At 39.1% G+C, this 18,658-nt stretch overlaps 1 protein-coding gene across 1 annotated transcript; it reads left to right on the top strand.

Annotated features, from left to right (window-relative positions):
- The first annotated feature begins 1,012 nt into the window (after positions 1–1,012).
- LOC137169255 (saccharopine dehydrogenase-like oxidoreductase) lies at positions 1,013–10,084 on the top strand. The gene is made up of 12 exons (XM_067572333.1): positions 1,013–1,339; positions 1,944–2,056; positions 2,150–2,230; positions 2,427–2,556; positions 3,595–3,644; positions 4,217–4,347; positions 5,041–5,158; positions 7,823–7,942; positions 8,380–8,436; positions 8,828–8,939; positions 9,100–9,181; positions 9,340–10,084. The coding sequence occupies exons 1-12, from the start codon at positions 1,150–1,152 to the stop codon at positions 9,434–9,436; spliced, it is 1,281 nt and encodes a 426-aa protein (XP_067428434.1). The 5' UTR covers positions 1,013–1,149; the 3' UTR covers positions 9,437–10,084.
- Positions 10,085–18,658: the final 8,574 nt, after the last annotated feature.

The following is an 18,658-nucleotide window of genomic DNA, read 5'->3' as shown; positions in this document are numbered from 1 at the left end:
TTTTCAGGTGAATTTACTGTTCCTTTAACCTGTTTACTCTTTAATGGGTGTAGGTGTTGGAGGAGGACTTTTTATTGCTACAAATGCAATAAACGGTGAAATAACACACCAACGAAGTCAAATTTAAATTTTTATTTGTTAATGTTACCTATAAATTCTGTATTACTAATGAGCTTAAAGAAGTACACATCAAAATGTTACACAGTATATAGCCAACAAATCTATATTTCTTCAATTTTTTTTTAAAATTTGAAAACAAATGTAATTTTTGCTATGATGAACCAGAATCTTTACCATTGAACACATTTAGTTACTTTTTGGACTCGAATGAAAGATTATGTATTGTGTAAAACTAACTATAATGTTAAATTTGAGTGTAAAGATGTCATTACACATTTTGAACATGACAAATATAACATTGTTAACTTATTGATTTTATATGGTAAATTTCACACACATAAATGCAAAATAACAAAAGTTACCCCTGATTTCACTGTTATTAATATGCACTGTCCCTGCCAAGTAAAGTAATCAAATTAAATTTAAAAATTAAATTCTCAAATTTATAAACACTAAAAAAGTAATAAAACTGTCAAACTGTACAGTGAACTCTTAAAAGAAGAATAACGTATATTTTTCTTATCATAATTATACATCTATGAAGTTTATTTACCCCAATTCTGTTTTTATTATTTTTTATTTGTTTATTTATATGAATTCATATTCTTGTTTCTTTGTATACCATTATGTTGAGCACTGTGTATATATATACAGTCAGACGAATATAATGTTTGTATATTTGAATGTTTTTCTCAATAAAGATTGGGAGGAAAAAAATCTGTTCACGACCCCAGGGATCGTGTCTATATGGTAATCTTAGATTGTGGAACTCTCGCGAGATTTGAACGCGTTGTTTCTTTATTGTGCGTGTTGTTTGTCATTGAACAAAACAATTATGTTTTATGATGTGACAGCGCTGTGGTTTAAATCTAGTTAGGTTTTAGGCACAAAAAACCCCAAAACACTTGTTTAGGGTGACGAAAAGATCATGGTTTCGGTTCAAATTATCACTCTCGCGAGATCTTTCACAAATCTAGGGTTACCATGTAGACACACACTACGGTTACCAGGGACCTTGAACTTAAAACAATGACAGCCTCTGCCAGACCGTACCACATTATTGTTTTCGGTGCCTCTGGGTTCACCGGGCAGTTTGTTGTGGAGGAAGTCGCCCGATGCGCCACTGAGAGTCCCGGAGGCAGCTCTCTGAAATGGGCCGTGGCCGGGAGAAGCAGACAGCGGCTGGAAGAAGTGTTGAAACGCGCCGCGGGGAGGCTGTGTATGTGTTTGACAGGGTGTAACGATACTGTAGCTAACTGAGACAAGAGTGTTTGCTGTCAGCCTATGAACTGCCGCAGGATACTGTACTCACTTGACTGACAGAGGCAGTAGAGTTGTTGTCGTTGTTGTTGTTGTTGTTCTGGTTTGATATGTAGCTGTAAGTAAACAATCCTGAACTTGACCTCTAAGTTCTTGTTTTGCTCCAAACCTGCTAAGACATGACAGTAGGTCAGGTCACTGAGGAGTGAAGCACACTGCTGACTGACTGATAAAAGGGACATTTTTTCTTTTATATAATAATGATAATTATATATAATAATGATAATGATGACAGCCTTTATTTATATCATGCATAACACTTTTACCACATACTCACAAGAGCACTTAAAATACACGATAAATATACAATTTACAAGAGAAAGTGAATAAATAGAAATGCAGCAATTAGTTATAATAATATTATTATATGAATATGTTATTAGTAATAAATAAAGATGGCCAAAGAATGCCTTTCAGACTGCCTACATTGTATGTGGTGGTTTTGACTTTTACATTAAGGTCAGTGAAACCTTATCACTCACTTTTTTCCCTCTTTTTGTCAGCGATGCCCGAGTTGAGGACAGACATTGAAATAATAGTTGCTGATGTGTCTATTGAGGAATCACTGGCCATCATGTGCCAACAAGGCCAGGTGATTCTCAACTGTGTAGGACCGGTAAGTATTTTATCCAGGTGTTATCAGGGGATAAAACTTTGAGTTGATACATCACACAAGTGGTTAACATATTTGATGCCTTTCTCATCTCAGTACAGGTTTTACGGTGAACCAGTGGTCAAAGCTTGTATAGAAAACGGAGCTCATTACATAGACATCTGTGGGGAACCTCAGGTAGGTTGTTAAATGTCCGTTTCCATGTTTTTCAAGCTGTTTTGACACACTGTGTTTGTCTCACAGCTTGCGGTGCTCATTACTGCACTTCAAGTAGACTGATAAGGTCTATTTTGCATCTGTGACTGTGCGTCTGTGTGCAAACAGTCAAATGAATCTTGTTTTTGTGCATATGTGTGTGTCCTGCCCTCTGCAGTTCCTAGAGCGCATGCAGCTAGAGTACCATGCTAAAGCCTTGGAGAGAGGAGTGTATGTGATTGGCAGCTGTGGCTTCGACTCCATACCCGCAGACCTGGGTGTTCTCTACACACAGAGGCAGTTCAAAGGTAGGAAAAAAAAAAAAGGGCTCATCTGGTAGTTAAAAGAACTCGAGTCTGTGTCTGTGAATCAAAAGCCTGGAAATAGTTTGTTCATTGAACAGGATGAAAAGTTAAAAAAATCTGATGTGCTGTCTGAGTCCTCAGTATATAAGGGTGTACAACACTAGACTGAGCTGAATGCCTTTATATTGGATTGTCATCTTGTTTGCAAGGAATTTTGTTTATTTTTATATTTTCTTCACAATTTCCACATATAAAAAATACATTTTTCATATCAAAACCCTACCAAGGAGAACAATAAATTATATGCTTTTTATTGCTGTTTATACAAAGTCTAATAGTGGTAAAATATCTGTTTCTATTGTTAAGTTGAACTCATGTATTTGACTGTATTTTATATACTTAGAATTTTAAAGGATAGCATCATAATTTTTCAGGGTTTTTTTCAGGTGTCCATATGAACACTGACAGAGGTTTTTCTTGCTGTAATCATTCATCCTGTTCATACTGGCTATTAAAAGATCCCCTTCAAATGTGTCATTTTGTGCAAAAATGCATTTAAAAGTTGATGTGAAGCTTATATGAGGCTTCAGCAGTCTCAGTTAGTCATATCAAGTGGATATCTGACACATTTACAGTCTTTTTAGCGTCACATTCCCTCTTTGTGTTTCCTTGGACAGTGTTTCCCTGTTGAGCTGCGGTGGAAGTATAGTAACAAAAAAAGGGACGTTGGCAGTAAAAAGACTTTAACGTTGAAAGATATCTACTTGATTTGACTCATTTGGACGCTGAAGCTTCATATTAACTTCAAATAAACTTTTAAATACATTTTTGCACAGAAGTGTGGATTTTGTCCCCCATCACTTACATTGGAAGTGCATTATGAAAAGATCTTCTAATGGTCAGTATAAACAAGAGGAACGATTACAGCAAGAAAAACATGTTTCAATGTTCGTTTGGGATCTGACTGTTATTGTAAGACAGACTTGAAATATTGTGATCGTCCTTTAACTGCAAGTTGTGTGTGATTTGTTCTGATTTCAGGAACGCTGACAGCGGTGGAGAGCTTCCTGGCAATTACCAGCGGGCCTGAGGTAGTCTGAACAACTACAGCTTCTGCACTGCATGATGGAAAATGTAGTCACTTTATCTAAACTTTAAAAAGTAAAGTGATGGGTGTTTTGTTGTAAGTTTGATATAATCGCAGCGGTAGTTAAGGATGTGACTAATCACACTCAGTAAATATCAACACAGGCACTCAGTGAAAGTACATTTTAGATTAAGATATCATATATTTACACTACTATAACTGAGTGCGATAGTAGAAAAGAAACAAATTCCTAAAACATGACTCTCAGCAAACACTAGTCTGGATCATGAAGTGAAGGAATGGCTGACTGAGGCTACTCCAAATAAAACTTATGTGCCGGGTCCAAGAAAACTAGCCCACCACAGGTGACCTGTCAGAATCACAAGTCCAAAGGTCAGGTTCAATCCCAACAGTCTCTGTATTCCTACTTAGACTCAGGTCACTTGAATGTGTCAATCAGTAGACATTAGTCGTCTATTCATATTGAAGCTTCAATGAGGAGAAATGAAAGGGATGTTTGGTTAGCGTTGGTTTTCTGCACCATGACACAATTAAAAGTGGTCTCAACCATCGCAGGGGTTGTCCGGCCACGATGCCACGTGGCAGTCTGCTGTGTACGGCTTCGCAGATAGCGGATCCCTCCGCCAGCTGAGGAAGAAGTTTGGCCACAAACCGCTGCCTGTGCTGGGAGCCAAAGTAAAAAAGAGGTAAAACTGAGCAATTACTGTCTGGCAAAATCTCCTTATTTTGAGTAATAGCGTTTTTATTGGAATGTGGGGCTTGGCAGCGATAAGTCACAAAATGGGGTTAGGTGTGTCCCTCAGTGCACAGCAGGGAGGGATTTTCCCACCGAAACTGATGTATGTTTTTTACATTTGACCTACATTTCAGTAGTTTAATTCCAAATTGAAAAATGGAACATTATTCCAATTATAATACCTTAATTTACAACATAGTGCTGTTTGAGCAAATGCAATCATCACCAAATAACGTTGTGGTGCAAATGTTCTGTTTAAAGATGATAAATAAAATGATGTTTTGGAATGAAAACCTTCTTTTTGACTTGTTAGATTTACTCTCAGCACCATAAACAACTGTAAGCCATTATTTAAAAATACAGCACATTTGGAGGTAAAAAGCTTTCACGAGATAGCTGCGATTTGCAGACTATTACTGTCTGGCAGACTGACTTACATCCAGTGTAATGAGATTTTATTGGAACGTGGAGCCTGGCAGGGATGGAGAGGCGGATTTAGAGGACTATCAATGGATGAAATGAGCTTGTGTTGAATATTACTGTGCTGATGCTGCAAGCCCAGAGATAGATTTGGTGAGTCCACACTACTTTTCTTTATCTCTGTGTAATTTGTGCATATGTATGTATGTGTGTGTGCGTCCAGGGGTTTTGTGTTTTTCAGCAAGGAGATTGAGCAGTATGCCATCCCGTTTATGGGTTCTGACCCCTCGGTAGTAAAGAGAACCCAGCGTTTCCTTTACGAGGAGGAGCACCAGTCACCAGTAAGATCCCATAATGACACAAGAACTGAGACCATGGGCCCTATTTTTGTGAACCTGGTGTGCGGCGCAGATCGCAGTCAAGTGCGCCCTGCACAATGAGTGTGGGCCCAGTGCACTTTTGGTATTTTTGTGGCCAGGTGTGCCAGGCGCACCTCAATATGGGGTGGGATCAGAAAGAATACATTATCATACATTATAGGTGGGCGTGTTGGAGGCTGTGACAATCGTGATCAATCATATGTTTGCTAATTTCTTCCCTTTTAAACATAGGGCTTTCCCCGTCATGACACACTGACAGTTTGGGAATCCTGTGGAGAGTTTTCCTCAGAGGAAACGTTTTATTGACTAGGACGTTAAAAGTTTCAAATATGAATACAGCAACTAAAATATGCTGGCAAGAGTATATATATTATATTCAAGTTGAATTCATTTTTCTGGACATGCTGATGATCCAGTAATCGCCATGTTTCTATGTGTAATAATTTTGGATTTTAATCTGCATCATAGTGATCCATATAATAACCCCCTGAAATTAAATACCACTGTAGTACCGAATATAAAATGAAATTAGAACTTATTACTAAATATTATATGTTTTTTTTTAAAGTTTAAATCAGATTTCACTGTTATACATGCTAAAATAATTGCTGACATTTTGGGAACAAAATAGTTGTTTATTTAATCTTAATATTGCAACATACACACAATCCTGAAAATGATTCACAAACGAATTGAGATTTTTAAGATAAAACACTTTTACATAAATAAAATGTCACGTTGCTCATTGCAGCCACACGTTTACCTGTATTATGACTGAAATGCAGAGCTGCAGGCCAACAAGTTTGGTGTGCATATAAGCATAGAGTTTTCTGTGGTTATTTTGCAACAATCTGGGGCTTATTGCACAAAATTTAATCAGCAGATCTGGCGTGTGGAACTGTGCCTTAACAGCACACAACATCATCCCAATAGAGACTGCAGTTGACGTCTTCAGCTGGCTGTAAAGAGGAATCTAGCTGTTGTGGATGACAGATGCTGTGCAGAATCACTTGTTAATGATTAATAATAATTATTTAGTCTTGCAGGTATCAATGTCATAACCAAACAAAAAAAAGTAAAAGGAAAGTGGAGCAAAACATGACTTTGTCTGATTTCAGGGAGGATTATATGAGTGCACGTTCACCAAATAAAGTGACAAAATATTGTGGAACACAAGTGAGCTTTCGATCTGCTCTTAGCAGGCGAGCGGAGGCGCTCTTGTTCTTGGCACCAAGATTGAGGAGTCCCACTGGATTGAGATCCCCAAGATATCAAACAATTGAGGAGCTAACCTCAGTGCGCAGCAGGAAAATAGCAGTTTGCCACTGTGCTTTGCGCCCTGCGCCGGCACAAAATTGGGCCCCATGTGTCTCCTTATTTATTATAGTGTTGTAGTTAAAGCTACCTTGTAGAATCCTCTTTTAAACACAAATTTGTTGAATGCATCTCTTTACTTTTGCTACTGTTTTACTACTGACTTAATTTAAACATTTACAATGTGAACAAATTTAACTATAATCTGTGTTATATGTTATATTATTAAACTGCACCTGCATCAGTAACATGTTGCCTGTGATGTTGATGCAGCTCAAGTGCAAATTGCAAAAAGAGATTTAAAGTCCCATTGAGGTAAGAAATCTCTTTTGCAGGGGAGACCTGACCAAGACAGCTCCCCAAACTATATCTGCAATCATTTTAACAAGGTTACAACGACCCCATCCTTCAAGCTAATGTGAATTTTTTTCCTCATCTAACAGCTCATTGTGCTCTCCAACCCTGGGGTATCAAACAACACTTGACAACACTTCCATGTAATCAATAATTTCGCATGCCCTGTTCGAGGCATTAAATAACCAGCCATGCTTTGAAATGTCTCGCTATGCCTGAGCGTGCCTCAGGACCAGAAAGATTAAGAACCAATAATATCTCTGCACTCTCCGTGTCCCTCAGGAACACAGTTTGGTACGCTGCATTAAATGACACAAAGAGTTTTAATATTTAGCACACATACTCCTCTTTATCTTGACTACGTGGTGGCCTCTGCATCCTGGCTATGAAAAGCAAAAACCTGTTTCTCCCTCCTGTACCTGTAACTAGGTCAGCCATTCCAGCAGCTGTCACTGTTTTGATCACAGCCAGAGATGTGGGCATTAATGAAACTATCTCATTATGTTGTTTAGGCCGCCATCTACCAGTTGAGTGGAAATATGATGAGTCATCTGTAGTGATTCATCACTTTCCTCCCCGCTGCTCATTACTCCCTTTGACATCTCATCAGGCCCTCCCTCCCTCCTTGGTTGTTTCCCTTTTTCTCCTCCTTCCTCCTGCCTTAATCTGATTCTGTATTTCCTCTCACTCTCCTACCTACATCTATGTCCTCTTCCTCACCCCTGCTTCCTTACTCCTTTACTTCTACACCCCCTCCTCCCTTTTTTTCCTTTTTTTATCACTTCACTTTCATCTCTTATCCATTCATCCGTGTGTCTCCCTCCTGTCCTCTCAACTCACCACTTTCCCTTCATCTCTCCTTGTCCTCCTCACCTGCATCTGTTATCTTTTACCTTTCTGTCACCTTTAATTTCCCTTTTTTATCATCTACATATTCTCCCTGTCCTCCATTCACAGATCCAGTACAGTGCCTACGTCGGGGTTGGTGGCCTCTTCTCTGTAGTGAAGCTCTTCTGTGGCGGACTGCTCTTCTGGTGTCTGGTCAAATTCAGCCTGGGCAGGAAACTCCTCACCACGGTAGCTACATCATTCCTCAGACAACCTCTTTTTTTTAATCGTCTACCTTTGCATTTGCTGCCCAAAGCAGATAATCTCCTCTTGGACGTGGATTTAAGGCAGGAAAAATCTTAAAGACTTCAGATGGTTATTCCAAGCGTTTGAATGTGGATGAATGTCACAGTTAGGTGTGGGTGTTTAGCTGAAAGGCTTACACACAGCTACTCATGTTAAACGCAGAAGTAGACTTTGGCAACAACTGTGATACTCTGATGTCTGGAAGTAGAGAAATATTTCAAAACAACATGGATTATACAGTTAAAACGTTTCATTTATCTGCACTGCAATTCAAGCAAAAGCAAAAGGAGGTATGGAGTGTAAATGGAGTCAGTATATTGAATGTTAATTTGTAGAGTCGTGTACAAGTGACTGATATTCGGTTTCTGTCTTTCCCAAAGTTTCCGCGGTTTTTCTCCTTTGGCTTGTTCAGCAAGGCCGGTCCAACCATTAAGCAGGTAAGTGAGTTGATTTAAGTACATTAACAGTTCTGCCTGCTGCCTGAGCAGCTTGCAAAATGGATTTAATTTACATTTCATGCATTTGGGAGCTCTGAAATCAAGTGAAAGCAAGAACATATGTCGATGTAATTAAGGTAGTATTGCTAATGTAAAAGTGGTTGTAATGAACTACTGCTGTCTTTATTTTACATTTCTGTCTCATACTGTATTTAAAAGACAGCGTGCTCTGTAGTAACAACTATTCTCTGGTGACCTCAAACATGTATTGATGTGTTGTATTGTCCAGTATGTCGTGCTGTTAAACCCTGTTTGATTCTCATCGATTGGTCCACCCAGTCAGTCGCTCGCTCATTCAGTTAATCTGTCGTCACTCATTCTCCCCTCTCAGATAGAAGACACCTGTTTCAGCCTGACGTTTTTCGGAGAGGGCTACTCAGAGGGCACGGATCCCTCTCAGGGCCGACCCAACTCTAAGATCTGCACCCAGGTCATAGGAGCAGGTAGGAGCACCACACGTGGGCTAATGTCATTATATGCTGTTGTTTACATATTGTAAGTAGTACCTTGAAACAGTATTTTGTGCAGTCAACAATATTTTGGAAGATGTATGGACATTTCTGCTACTCGTTAGCTTCATGTTAGTGTGTTTGTTCTTCACAGAGCCTGGTTATGTAGCGACAGTGTCTACTATGGTACAAGCAGCAGTAACCCTGCTGAATGAACTGCACTCTCTCCCCAGGAGGTCAGTTTTCCTTTTCTCATGCTACGTTTACCTTTTCCCCCTCTATAAACGGAAAGATTTTGCATCTTTCTGTGTAACATACGGTCTATGTTTGACTATGTCTTTGCCGTTAAGCACTATCCCACCTTTTCTCTTCATGTCTCTGTTGTTCTTGGCAGGGGAGGGGTGTACACTCCAGGAGCCGCCTTCTATAAAACCAGTCTCATCGACCGCCTCCATAACCACAGCATCAAGTTCTCAGTGAGAAACTACTAGTAGCCTTTTAACAGTGGCCTCTGTAAAGGCCGCTCTGCAGTCACAGTGTATTTGTACCGATATTCACAGGAGATGTTGACTTACCTGTCATTCAGTCAGCAGTACCACACTGTTGTTTGCTGGTTTTGGGACATAACCAGTAATTCGTCAGAGGTCAGTGTGCTGTGACAGTCGGTAACTAAAACACTGAAGGACACTTCAGAAAACACTGTGAACCCACACTGACTGCCACCCACTGAGGCCAGCTGTGCCTTTGCTGAAAATGAAATGACCTTGTGTTTTCAATCTGGGTGAATAGAAATACTTTTTCATCAGTAGACAGTTTTTGTTTCTCTTGTTTTACTGTTTTGCCAAATGAAGAGATGAAAGTATATCTTCATCAGTAAAGTTGATTACATCAGACTTGTCAGCTATGCACTTGTGAAAATAAGCAATGTAGTTTTTATCAAACTTTATCTAGTCCATTAAGTTTTGTATTATAGACGGCAGGTAAATTTGTACTTACTGTACAAAAAAATGAAAAAACACTTGATATTTGAAGCTTTAAAAATGATGATAATTACAAAATATTTTACTGTATATTTGTTTTATTATATATTTTAAATATGATTTTCAATCAATCATGTAATAAAGCACTACACAGCCTCATTTTTATTGTGTCTCACAGTTTAATTCAGATTAAAGCATCAAGCCGAACTGGTATTCCGCACCATTTCCACCCAACATGGTCCACATGGTTCATATTTATATTATTATATTATTATATTCATATATCCCGAGTCCTGCATGTAGTTAAGTTTTAGTTAATTGTTAATGAAGACACAGCGTTGTGTCTCATTCTTCATGTCACTGTTAACTTTTTCAATATTAATCCAAGACCTTGATCCTTCCCTAAACTTAAACAACCCCTGTGAGTGCCTAAACACAACCATAAAAAGCTTTACCATGTTTTATTTGCTACAAGTGGATATTTTATTGCAATAGTGGATATTGTAAGTAAAACAAATGAAGAACATTTTAGTGATATGTGTTAGCATTTTGTTACTTGGCAGATGCCTTTATTAATGTTTCCTGATTATGCAGATATTATGTTTCTTAAAAACATATTTGCTGTTGTAAATTAATAGAATATAAACATTTCTTGGAGACAGGGTTGTATTTTAACACAGATGTGTTCATTCTATTACAAACGTATTACATTCAATCCCAACCTTTTTTAAACTGCATCATTTTATATGGACAGCGTCTCTGCAGTGGAACTGGTGGGGAATGGTTGGCTTATTTAGGATATTATAGGGTTTTTAAGGTGCATATTAAGTCACACATATGGGAGACACATTTATCTGTACTTTCTCCAAAGTATCTCTCAAGCTCTTTAATTTTTTCTCTTATTGATGAATGACATCATATTTTAAAATCTGCTTTCTGTTGTGGACTTGTTGGCGATGAAGTTCAAAGTAATTAATGCACAAATAATGCACAATTTATTATATTTATTAATTACATTCAGATTTTTTGCCTGATCATATAGTTCACCCCCCTGACCTGATACCAAATGTTCTGTGGCCTGGTATTGGTCCACAACCCACGGGTTGGGAACCACTGGGCTAGTTAACAGGCGGTGGATTCGACATGTCAGTTGGAGGCGGAATAATGCTGTACATCAAGGACATTATTTTAAATTAGTGGCTGGTCTTTGTGCTTAATTAATCAAATTAATTGAGAATACATGCACTCTGTACATTCCCTGCTTTATATACATGTTTCAGTTGTTAAGGCAAACCTTTAAACATATTATACATCAACCCTCACCTAAACCAAAGCATAAATCTAAATTGACAAGAGTGGAGTTAAGGTACGCTGAGAAGGCAGAAGAAAAAAAATTGTAATGACTGTTTCCATATGTGATATTTGGACAAAACAGCATGTTGAGGATGGATTATGGATTAATAGATAAAAGAATTAAACCATGCTTGGCCTTTCTTTGTACCATTTGGACAACATTTTACAATGATTATCTATTGTTTTTGTATCCTCACAAGGATAAACACACATGTAATAAATAACCTGTGGCTGCAGTCTTCCTCTCACTTGTACCAAACCCTTTGCTACCACTAGGTGTCAGTATTTCCCCAGCTACTTTTCCATGACAAATATTTACACTGCACAGCCTCACATGACAGTAGAGGTCATTTCGTGCCTTTGAGGATGCAGAGACAGTGCATGGCCTTAATTAAAAGACCGTGGATGCTCTGTGAGAATCAGGAGAAATGGGGACGCGATCACAGGGAGGTTATTGTTAGGTAGCAGACATCTCAGATCTGTGAATCAGATATCAAGGTTAAAAAGAGCTGGCAGCTATTGTCTCTCTTTTTTTTGTACTCTTTCTCTTCGTGAGTCATGGTGAGTCCTCTCTGTGTCTCATCTGCCTCCCTCCCCCCAGCTGTCACCACCACTCCAATAAAACAGCTCCCTCTCACAAAACAGAAATACACAAACACGGAAAGCTGGTTTCAGCTCTGTGTGCACAATGAAAACACAGGTTCTGCTGACAGAAAATGTCAATGGAATAGTTTCTGTGTTAAATAGCTTGTAAGTACAGTGTGATGAGGGGCTGTCTGAGGGGTGGGTGGGGTGGTATTTTTGACCTATGTTAGTGTATAAGAATGAGAGAGAGGGGGAGAGATTGCAGTGGTTGCATAGGAGAGAGCAGCCCCACCCCTCTCATCTGCCCCTGCACATCTCTAGTCCGCCATTGTGGCTGTGCAGATATTCATGTCATGTCCCTCACCTCAGCTTGCTCCCCTCCACTCTCTCCTCCTCTTCCTTTGGATCTATCTGTCTCCCCTAATGATCTGCCTGCACTCTCAAATTCACATTTGCTTTACTGGCAACACCATAATTTAGTACAGTATTGCCAAAGCTTGTTGTACAATGTTTACAGTGTAATTATTCAGTATAGTTGACTGGTTTTAGACAACACTATTAAACCACAGACCACTTTCACATCCTGTTCAAGAAATACAACAATAACACATTTTTCTTGCTCTTTTTGAAAAAAAAAAGCTTTTGACTTAATCTAAAAAAAATGACCTGTTACTAAAATTGCTTCAAAATGGTATAGGGAGGAAACTTGTGACATAACTAAAACAATATAAAATCATCAAATGCTCAAGTGGTTTGAGCTAAATGCTAACATCAGTATGCTAACCTGTTCACAATCACAGAGCTAACATGCTGATGTCTAGCAGGTATAATATTTACCATGTTCAGAATGCTAAGGAATTTGCAGGAATTTTGTAAAAAACATAACAAAAACAACAAAGTATCGGACAATTTGACCTGATGATGGCTCTAGATAGAAAGTTATTGGATCACCAAACAATTGATCCTGAATGGGACATGAATGTCTGTACCAAATTTCATAATAATCAATTCTACACTTGTTGAGATCAAGCAGCAACAACCATGACTTGAGGCTGAAGTCAATGCAGAAGTACATTAAAGTGCCATCGACAACCACTAGATGCTCCAATAGACTCCCATTCAAAAAGCCTCAACTTCTCTCTAGAAATACTAAGTAAATAATTTTTTTAACGAGTCATTATGGTCTCAATCTCTTAATTCAGGCCCTCTAATTAGTGTGCTGGTGTCATTTTAGAAATTATCACAGCCGTGTGGGCGTTGATTGACAGCTGTGATTGACAGTTGGCTCACCTGCTGCTCTCCCTGGCCTCGGGACTCGCACTGAGTCAGACAAATGTCGCAATATTTCATTGAGTTTAATGTCACTTGATTATCTGCCCTGTCAGAACAATTTAAAGTAGCTAATGTTAGCCCAAGTGTTCACCGCTTGGTGTTTCCAGGTAGTGGAGCATGTTTCCAGAGTGTGAAAGGCAACCGCAGGGAAACCGAAAAGATGGCATCAACCATCAGCAGCAACCCTGACCCTCAAACCAATTGCAATGAAAACCAGTGGGTGATGTTACACCTCTCAACATCCATCTTTATGTATAGTCTGTGGTTGAGACATTTCACCTCAAAACCACAAATGTCAACCTCATGTCTGTTCAAAGATTTCATGTCAATCTATGCAGTGGTTATTTGTGGTTATTGGGATGTTTCAGTCTGGACCAATGTGGTGGTCCGATGTGCGATGTGCTGCGTCCAATGTGCGGCTAGCATGGCTAAAAACGACCCCTAAGACAGAGGTTTAAAACAATGTTGCCATATTATTCCAACCTGGTTTAATATATGATTGAATTAATTGACCATAATTATCTACATTATTACCTCGGTTGTACAAAGTATGCAACACAAGTATAATGATTCAGAATGTAAGAAAAAAGACAAATAGCTTTAACACATTACTACACTATACACAGTCTGTGTCCTCTCTCTGAATCTTTCATTGTGTTTCTGTTTCATTTTCTGTCTGGCTTTGTTTCTGTTTGGCCTCTTTTCCTCCCCCTCTCCAGTGGGATGATGTGTTTTTCCCCCTCTCTCTCTTTATGTTCACATAACACAACTTACTGTAGCATTTCATAAGATTCCCCTCCTCCTCTTTCTCCATCGCTTCCCTCCATCCCACTCAGCCCCTCCTTTGCTATAAAAGCAGGCAGTGGCAGATTGTTTTGCTTTCATTCTCTGACCTCTAACCCTCTCCACTACATACACATGACCTCCATATACAACCTCTTGAACCCCTGTGCTCCCCCTACATTTCCCAATTTTCACCAGCAATTTTACACATCCAGTTCAGCTTACCTGTATCACTTGTATTATAGGACACATAGGATCCAGTGTTTCTGGGGGTTGACCCATTCGGGGATCGAAAATGCGGAAATCTTTTTAAAATTTCTCTCTCACCAGTCCCACAACTTCATGCAAATACAATACTAAATTGCTGGAATATACTGATCACAAATTGTGTGATTGATTTGTGCCTCATTTTATACACATTTACCTGCACTTTAGATAACACATTTAAATGTTAAAGATCCCCCCAAGACATGTTTTAAGACATTTTTTTTTACTACTGCACTGGAGGCTTCAACTTTCCACATCACACTTCTCTATATTGCCTATTGGACCACGATTGGCTTCCAAACTAGTTGTGATGTCACAAATCATGCTTGGGTACACGAGCATGACAAAAACAGTAGCTACAAAACAGCGGCTGAATGTGAAAACAGGCTTCTAGTGTCAGACTCTGCACGTACACCTGTACTCTGCACGGTGAAGGCCAAACAGTTCAATGAACACTTTTTGTGAGGGAAGGGAGACTTTGAATGTAGTTTTTGTGGTTTGGAAAATGTATGGCAGCACAATGTGCGTGTTAATAGTAAAGAGTCTGAGGTTTAAGGCAATGATGTGCCACACAGGTAAAAGATACTCCACAAGGCTTTCATCCCAGCAACTGACTACACCAGTTAATATGACTGCCTGCATTTATGCAAAGCCTTTTATTTGATTAATAATCTGAATAATAACCCAATCCAATTACAAATGACTACATTTAACATCTTCAGTGTAAACAGGCCTATTCCAAAACAAATATTCAGTTTTAAAAGGAGTAGTACACAACTTTAATAGCCCCGACACCTGTTTCCTCTTGACTGACATCCATGGAACATCTATGCCCTTTCTGTACATACAACAACACAACAACTTGATCTGAGTGATGTACACTACAAATATGTGAGATTACTAGATTATGAATCATGGCAGGTGCTGGGGGTTGTTTCTGTCATTAAATAAGTGGAGGAGTTGTATCTTCTAATGAAACTATCATTTCAGTAGAAAGCAAAGGAGTCATATGTAATAGTTATAGTGCCAAAAGCTACACATCATTTTACACTGCTGCATTCAATATATTGTGCATGTAAGAACCTTCGTCTTATTCACCCACTGTGGAGAGTGTAAACAGGACATCTTATCTCATCATTTTAATTAACACATAATTACTTTTCTAGGAATTTTCAATCAAATCGAAACAAATTTGGCTCATGTAACTGCATTTATTACGTGGTGCCTGTTAAACCAGAGTGGACTAGCTAATTTAATGGTTTCTCAACATTTTCTGGCCCATTGAATTCATGAACTGATTTGATTTGAGGGTGACACACCTTTACAGTCTGTATTCAAATGCAAAGGAAAGCTGCAGGCAGTATTATATAGAGATAAATGTTTCAAATGCACTCAATTTACTTATGTAATTATAAATATATCAAACACATATCAGTCTTATAATGATCTTGTGTGACCCTTATGTTAAAGACTTTTATGTACATATTTCTGTGTTTCTGTGCATGTTATAAAAGTGAACATCTGCAATATGACTGTGGCAAAGCATTGGTTCGTTTATGAGAATGAGCGCAAGTATGAGATGTGAGTGTGTTGCAGGAGGTTGTTGTTTCTGCGGGCTTCCTTTGCTGACTCCGACAAAACTGAGTCCCAGACTGTGTCAGCGAGAGAGACAGAGAAAGAGAGAGAGAGTCCGCAGACACAACTCAGTGTAGAATGGAGGGAGGTGCCAGGAGAGTCTGAAGGGAATGAGAGCTGAGTGAGAGAAGGACAGAATGACAAATTAGGCAGTGAGGGAGTGTAGGTGTAGAAAATGCGGAGTGCTCACTGCTCGAGCTCGAGGGGTTGCCTGCGGAAAGATGGAGCATGCACGTACACATCTCTCTGCAACCCTTCCACTGTGACAACGCAGATAATTAACTACCTGAATTCTAGGTCAGTGAACGATTGTGGTTTCAATCAGTTTTCCCTAAAGCGCACAGTCACTCAACACATATCACACAAAGTGAACACACTAATCCCCAGAGAGAATTCTCAAGAATCAACAGATGTTTGGGCAGGTCATAACTGTGAAATTCCCAAGTAGCAGGTGTGTCTTCATTTACAAAGAAAAACATCAACGATTCTACTGAATCAAATGTAAGTTAAGGTCATGAGAAGCTGCTACAAAATAACACCTTGTACAGGTTGTGAACATTACCACTGAACATAGCTGTACTTTCAGAGAAATCAATGAGTTTGTAACAAAAACTAAAATGCTACATCAATGCCCGATATTGTCATTGTTTAGTGTGTATGTGACCCTTTTGAGGTCAGTCATTGGTCCGTTATTAAAGTGAAAATTCACCACTGTGAATATGATGATTTCTTAAAACTAGGTTACCGATCTACTTTTACTTTATCTAGTAGAAATGTGGACTTATTTTTGAAATTGGTGCCCTATGACTAGAGGAAACTGAGAAAAAGGCTGTAGATTCTCCATACCACTCTTAAGGGGAAATCTTACAACAACCAGAATGCATTGCGTGCGTCCCGTCCAATCAGCTACTCACGGTGTGTTTATGGAACGGAGCCGGTGATTACAGTAAAGTAGGAGTACTTTACTGAGTCTTATTTTCATTTACAAAACGTTTTTCCTCATCAAGTCTGGATATATTGTACTGGTGTGCAAGGATCATACAACAAACAGCAGACTGGAGTTAGTTATGTGGATCATTGCAAACTTACTGAGAGCTGTAACATTACACAAGCCTGAATGCTGCCAGAGCTTCTGGTGGACAGTCAAAAACCTCGGAGTCTTCTGTCTGCATTTCTGCTTGGTTTGGGAAACAATCGTGGATAAAGGCATGAAAAACTTCAAAACCAAACGTTGTTTCTTTTACCTATTTTGGAGGAAGAGGAGAAAGACATGATCCTCACCGAGCAGGCACCAGTTGATGCTGCAGCAGCCTCTCCGGCTGCGGTGCCTCTATTTCGGCTGCCACTGTAACGTAGCTCAGACGGCCGCTTCCTCCTCCACACTCTGTTGCATTTGATTCTACAGCATGATATTCGGCCACGTATCATGAAAATTTTCTTCCAAATATACTGATATTTTAATGTATTTAGTAGTATATTGTAGCATCTACTTTTCCCTGTCGCTAGCATAACATGGCAGGCGCAGTGTTTTAGGAGACCCAGCTTTGACTGTCCTTGAAGGCACCACTACAGGTATAGCCTGTAGTTCTTCTTTTACCCCAACTACATCCCTGTACCATTGTAAAAAAAAAAAAAAAAATGGACGTAGCCACCATGACATCACCCATTGGTTTGTGGACTCCCGTTTTGAATCCTTGAGTTTGGCATTTTGACCGATGCCATCTTGGATTTTTTGGAGCCAGAAGTGACCATATTTGGACAAGAGGGTGGAGCTAACCTAGCTAGCAGCTAACAACATTAGGATTAGACTGCGCAGTGCATTTGCAGTCTATGGTTAACCGTGATAATGCTAATGCTAATTTTGGCTAGCGAAAAACAGGCTTAAAATGAGACTCCATAGTGGGTTTTTTAGTACAACCTCAGCCTGAACAAGGTTTTTTTAGGCGACTAAAATGTTACAATTAATTTTCACACACACTAACACACTAAAATAGTGGCAGCTATGCCTATACTCCTATTCTAATCTAGCAACCTGTCAATCACAAGGTAGCCACACTCTAAAGAATACCCTGCTTTATTGTCTATTTTACTCTAAATCGGACCATAGTTTACAAAATGATCATGTTGTATTGACGAAGACTTGAAACTGAGATTGAGACCATAAACTCATCAGGAAAATGGTTACTGAGGTAATAAATCAAGTGAGAAGTAGGGTCATTTTCTCATAGACTTCCATACAATTGGACTTCTTTTTGCAGCCAGTGGAGTCGCCCCCTGCTGGCTATTAGAAAGAATGCAGGTTTAAGGCACTTCCGCATTAGCTTCACTCTTCAGCCAGGGTTACCTGCTTCCACTATACATGTCAAATGACGTTGCAAGGCAATTTTACTAACTAATAACTTATCTATCTATCTATCTATCTATCTATCTATCTATCTATCTATCTATCTATCCATCTATCTATCTATCTATCTATCTATCTATCTATCTATCTATCTATCTATCCATCTATCTATCTATCTATCTATCTATCTATCTATCTATCTATCTTCCAGTTTCCCTTTTTGAATGATGAATACAGACTATCGCCAACTGCTGGCATGGAAAGTTATCTCCTCTCATGCAGGTGCAGAATGTGCGTGCTAGTTGGTTGTTGGCTGCAGTCTTTGCGGTGTGTTCAAGTGCAACTTTTTGGCCAAGTGACAGTCAGCCTTTGTCGCTGCCAGATTGTTGATGGTGGTTTGGTGTGTCTGGGCCTTTACCTTCGGGACAGAACAG

The sequence above is a fragment of the Thunnus thynnus genome, chromosome 18 (genome assembly GCF_963924715.1).
Source record: "Thunnus thynnus chromosome 18, fThuThy2.1, whole genome shotgun sequence".
In the NCBI taxonomy this organism is placed as follows: Eukaryota; Metazoa; Chordata; class Actinopteri; order Scombriformes; family Scombridae; genus Thunnus; species Thunnus thynnus.
This window is presented reverse-complemented; position numbering and strand designations above follow the sequence as displayed.